Source organism: Sorghum bicolor, chromosome 5 (assembly GCF_000003195.3).
Source record: "Sorghum bicolor cultivar BTx623 chromosome 5, Sorghum_bicolor_NCBIv3, whole genome shotgun sequence".
Lineage (NCBI taxonomy): Eukaryota > Viridiplantae > Streptophyta > Magnoliopsida > Poales > Poaceae > Sorghum > Sorghum bicolor.
The window spans coordinates 8,559,919-8,565,771 of record NC_012874.2 but is presented as its reverse complement, the minus strand read 5'-3'; the positions used below and the strand labels follow the sequence as shown (position 1 = coordinate 8,565,771).

Sequence of the window (5,853 nt, the reverse complement as noted above, 5' to 3'; positions counted from 1 at the left end):
CGGGCAATTCACCACCCCTACCATGTCGGCGATCTGCCGGTGCTCCATCTCCTGGGGCCCGCCGATTACGGGGACCTTTTCCACGGTCTCCTCCTGCCATCAACACCTCCCGGTACGAGCGGCGCAGCGACGTTGTGGCAAGGAAGAGAGATGGATTGATGAGGCGTCGATTAGGTCTTCGAATTGTTGATGCAGTCCCGAAGTCAATCAGATGGCTCCCAGGCCGGTCAGGATGGGCCACGGTTCTGTTGAGTTGGACCGGCCCATGCAAATTTCCGGTGGATCGGGGGTTCGAATTTTGAAACTCCGTAGAAAGCGGATCGCCGCCATCGTGAAGTCGTCATGCACCGCGACCACCTTATACTCCGGGCAGAAAAGCCGGCGAGATGAAATCTCCGAGGGTCGCTGCCGGAGTGATACGACGCGGAGGTAATGGTCCCTTTCAGATACGTTTCCATGGTGCCTGCAGCTTCTTTGGGGGAGAAGGATGAATCTTCGCCCTCAACGGCAACCCCATCAATCTCTTACTATATTCTAGATCGATGGCATGATGCTCCTTTGCCGTAATGCGTCGCAGCGCGTTCCGAGTCGAAGGTGCTATCGACACATGAGGCATCCTCCATTGGCGTCTGAGATTTGGACGACTCGCTGCCATGGTGCTTCTGTCCGCGCCGCAAACCTCGGCGAACCCCCGACGAAGCGAGAAGGGTGCCGGTGCAGCAGGTTGTCGTCTGGTGGCCGACGGTGCCGGAAAGGCGACCGAGCTCTGATCTGCCGACCGGCGCAGGCGTGGGCGTCGAGGGGCACGCCTGCGTGGTGACGTACGTGCGGTGGGCTGGTCCGGGTCCGGCACGGACGTCGGAGGCCGATGGGACCCACCGGCTGTGGGAGTGGTCGGGCGGCCCACAGCCGTTCCCGGGCCGCGATGGCGTCGATCGGCGGCGGCACGTAGATATCCTGCTCTATCTTGGTTAAATTGCTTTGCTTTAGTACAAGTGTACAACATATTCTTGTATATTAATAAGTAACTAACGGCAGGGTGTGCTCCCTAGAAAAGAAGCCATATACTCACTTTATTACCAACTAAAAAGAACATAACAATTGCCAATTTCTGAACAGGGCCCACCTAACAATACTAATTCGGCCATTGAATTCTATTACCCTTCAAATAAACCAACCAAAACTGTAATGCGATAGGCATAATCTTAGGCTAATCACACGCATTATATTTCATTGATTCGATCAAATTATTCATAAACATACTGCTGTCTGGAACTTAAAGTTTTGGTTCCACACCCAACAGAAAAAGCATCGACAGACAAAAAAGTTATGCTGTGCAAAACGAGAAGTAAAGCGTCTGACAAGCTTATTACAAACCTGGGAGATGCCTCATCCATAGAGGACATCAAGCCAATATCATAAGACAAACGACATGAAGGAGCAAATAGAATCACAACAGTGTTTATGCTTAATTCGCAAGCCGATTTATAAATTCGAATTGACACTCTATTATGCAATCTGCACCAATACAGAATCCAGGCACTTCCGGTGCTGATGGGCAGACCACAATACACCGACTAAACTGAACCACCAAAAGTCCAAACCAGACCAACAAAGGCAGCAGCAAACCTGAGAAAATGCTATCCACGAGACATTTAATTAGGAATGGCAGTGTGTTCTCGCCTGTCCAACAACAAGAAGCAGCATAAAACCCATACCTCGTACTCCGGAAATAGTAGCTTGGATGCAAGCCTTCAGCCAGCGAATGCATTCCCTTCTCTGGTTACAATTCTTTGCCAAAAGTCTTCCCCAGTTGCACTAAAACGAACCCTTCTAATGTGGCTAATCTTCATTAGCTCTTCCTTGCATTCTTTTGCTTCACCTTCCTGCCTAAGGATCTTTATAAGCTCATCAGAAGCACGTTCAAAATATAATTCATCAAGCGTCCTAAGGTACTCAATGCCATGAGGGAGCTGCTTCAGTTCTGGGCACAATGAAAACCATAGCTCAACGACGCTTCCCAGTGCATCTTCTTCTATTTCTACTTGGCTGAGCTGAGGAGCAACCTCTATTTGTAGTTTTCTCAGTCTAGGAAATGACCGCGAAGAGAAGCATAATGTCTTTCCATCGTAAGCCTTAAAAAGGTAAAGTGAGCATAAATTATGCAACACTAGGAGGCTAGGAAATGAGTTCTCATCAAGTTTGGAGAACATCAACCATAGATGAGTGAGATAGTTCAGGTGCAACCAGGAAGAGAGAATCTGATCAGGCATCCGTTTCTTTTCCAGCTGCCCTATCAATTCAAGTTTAGAAAGAGTCTCTGGTAAACTAAGTTGTTCCAATGGTAGGACTTCATTTTCATTTGACATAGTAATTGTCAAATGCACAAGATTCCTCATGTTCATGAGCGCACTACGTAAGATTAACGCGTGCTCACTGGTCAGATCATCAACGGCAAATGTTCGTAAATCTGTCAAAGCTGTAACATCAGATAGAATTTCTGAGCTAGCTTTAACCTTTTGCAGAGCATGCAGTCCTGGCAGGTTCTTTATTATGCCCCTAGGCACCTTTACTCCTCGGTAACGCCAAAGAGATCCTTCATTGACGCTTGCCGATGCATATATGTACCTAAGCTTCTTCAATTTTGCCACATCCTTTGGTAAAGATAGTAGGCAAGTGTCTAAAGCATCCAATACTTCTAAGTTTTGCAATCTTCCAATGGCTTCTGGTAGAACCTCAATTTGAGTATTTCGAAAACCCAAGAAACGCAGATTAAACAAGCTGAAGACCTCATTAGGAAGGATCTTGATTTCAGTACCTTGCAGATCTAATGTTGACAACAATGTTACGGATGCAAGGATAGGTCTCAGCAAATCAATATCAACAGAACTAGTAAAAACATAGATTCCACGGAGATGTGTCACACCAGATGGATTCAATGACACAATACTGGTGCTATTTATTGACAGTCTACGTGTTCCATCTACCGAAAATGTCCCACGGCCCTCATAAACTTTACCGAAACATTCTGTTGCTGCTTTGCCAAGGGCAAGATGGCGGATAACATCATGCATTCGGCAACACTGCACTCGTTCAGCTGCATTCTTCAACACAACTTGTAGTAAGCTTCGATTTACAAGATCATTCAAGTATCCCTCTGCCACTTGTTCTAGTGTTTTATTCTCCTTTTCTTTGATGAATCCAGAAGTAATCCAGTGCCTAATTAATCTTCGCCTCTTCAATTCATAATCCTCTGGAAACATTGCACAATGTAAGAAGCAATTCTTTAGTTCATATGGAAGGTCCTCCAAGCTTACTCTTAGGATACTGTCGACACCTTGGATCACATTATTAGTGGACTGCAATTCTAACTCCTTGTACACACTATCCCAGTCAGAATGTGTTGGTTGTTTGAAAGACAATAGACGGCCTATGCATGCAATGGCAATAGGCAAGCCTTCACACTTTTGTAAGAACTTTGCAGCCAAATCCTGTAACTCTGACGGGCACCTTTTGTCATCACTATTCCGAAAAGCTGCTTTGCAGAATAACTCCCAAGAGTGCTGATCTCCTAGAGGTTTCAGCTCAATTCTGCAATTACTAGCTGCCAATGATGCAACATCAAACTTTCTTGATGTGAGAACAAATCGGCTGGTACAATTAGTTGGAAAGACTTCCATGATATTGTTAATCCATACATCCTTTTCCCAAACATCATCTAGAACCAAGATATACCTTTTACCTTCAAGATGTTTCCGGATGATCTCAACCAAGGTTCTAATTTCCATGTTGGTGGCATCAGTTATGATGCCAAACTCTCTTGCAATCCTCTTTAGCAAGTCTTCAACTTGGTAACTCTGTGACACAGTTACCCAGGCTGCAGCATCAAAATCAAGTTTCACAATCTTGTAGACATGGTCAACTAAAGTAGTTTTACCTACACCACCCATTCCCCACACTGTGGCTATTTTGTAGTTCTTTTCTTTCAGATCACCTAGTAGCCACTGTTTAAGCTTTTCTGCATTATGTTCAGTACCCACTACATCGTCTTCCCTTGCAAGACACAAATTTTGATTGGTGGATCCTGCATGATGATCACCCCTCCCAGCCTGTCCGTGCATTCTTGGGATGACATAACGTGCCCTCCTTTTTGCAGCTTCTTCAAGCTCGACATTGATATCACGGAGCTTGTGTGCTAGACGGTGCCAAACCTTGACATGCTTGATCCTCTTCTTCATCTTGGCTGCAAATCCTCCATGCTTGTCATCCTCAAGCTTGTACACGAACTCATCGACAACATCCTCAATCTGGAATGATAGTTCCCGAATCTTGTTGATGAAGATGCCAGTGGTCTCGTCGGTATCCTTGAACTTCTCTGACTCATGCAAGTAGGCTTTCATGCTCACTAGCTCCTCCTTGGCTTTGTGGATCTCGCCAAAGAGACCCTTGAGAGCAGAAGCTTCCTTGCAAAGCAGGGATGCACCATAGGCTGCTGCCTGGTTTGCCAATGCCACACCGAGCTTGCCGATGAGCACTCCCACAACAGCCTCTGCCATGGTGCTTGCCCTCGCTTACTCTAGTGTCCAGAGTCACTAGAGTAAGCTCGCGACCTCTAAACCTGAATCTCACAAACCAGTCCAACAATCAGAGGTGGTGTTTTCATTATCAACAATCTGAGCCGTGGAACCAAACATTGAATAAAATGCATGTGAACTGACGAGATCTGATCTTATACCTGAAAACGGGGAAGCTAGAACCTAGAAAACAAGCACGTGCTGCAGATCTGGGCTTCCGGCCATGCTGAAGCCACTGTCAACTTCGGCAGAGTAGGAGATCTGGATTTGCATCCTGTAAGAACTAAGAAACCATGCTTTGAGACCCTAGAACAGCGATCGACCACTACTCGACGAGTCAACGGCGAATATGAAGTGGTTGTGGGCTTTGTGCCTTCGTCATTGTGGAAGAAAGGACGAAGCTGATTGATGTGTACCTGGACAGCAACGCTACCAGCAGCATAGGAAGGAGTGAGAGAAAGGGGAAAGCTTTGTTTAATTGTGGGAGTAGGTGACCAGAATTACTCTATACTTTAATAGACATTTTGTACATATATTGTTCTATATTGTTGATCATGTTGTTTATTCACGGCAGTATCAGACAGCTTGCACGGTTTTGAACACGATCTTGGTCTAACTCAGGTGTCTAGAGTTGCAAGTGGACGTGTGTGCGAGAGGTGTGTGTGTCAGTGTTGGGCTTTCCCTTATTTATTTTTCATGTAATGATAATAATTATTAGCAAAAAGCCGTAAGATGTACATCAAACACCTCGTAGATTAATATAGAAATGTTCATTTAGAATGACTACAGGACTAGCAAACATACTCGTGCGTTGCAACTACCACGTATACCAGCTTGTGTGATTACTGATATCATATGGTTTTGGAGACTTATTTAGCTATCACGTCATGTGTTTCAAGTCATCTAAGAATTGAACTCTATACTATGTTTGGACACGTGCTGCTCTAACTCTTATGGCTATAGCCTACGGGAGGCTTAGAAATTATTTAGCTATGATCATGTTATATGTTCTAATTCGTTTTAGGATTGCACTCTGTATCGATATCATGCTTGAACACTTTCATATGAGCATGGGAGACAGCGGTGAATCATGAAAACACTTTGTATTCCAATTCGTTCCGAATCAAACTTTACATCATGCTTGGGCATGCTACTCTAGCACAGGTCCCAATGCAAGGGACGGCTATGAGCAATGAAGGACAAAAAAACCTTTTGATTTTTAATAGTAGGGGATATACAAATAGATATTAATATAGATAGTAAACATGCCCATATGTAT

General features: G+C 44.9%; 1 protein-coding gene across 2 annotated transcripts; it reads right to left on the bottom strand.

Moving 5' to 3' along the window:
* Positions 1,318 to 5,043, bottom strand: LOC8074325 (disease resistance protein RPM1). 2 transcript variants are annotated; one of them, XM_002449120.2, is made up of 3 exons: positions 4,736 to 5,043; positions 1,719 to 4,618; positions 1,318 to 1,640 (listed from the first exon to the last, which is right to left on the bottom strand). In XM_002449120.2, the coding sequence occupies exon 2, from the start codon at positions 4,554 to 4,556 to the stop codon at positions 1,755 to 1,757; it is 2,802 nt and encodes a 933-aa protein (XP_002449165.1). In that variant the 5' UTR covers positions 4,557 to 4,618; positions 4,736 to 5,043; the 3' UTR covers positions 1,318 to 1,640; positions 1,719 to 1,754. The 2 variants fall into 2 exon arrangements, with proteins under 2 accessions (XP_002449165.1, XP_021316672.1); XM_021460997.1 differs by having other exon boundaries at positions 1,318 to 1,629.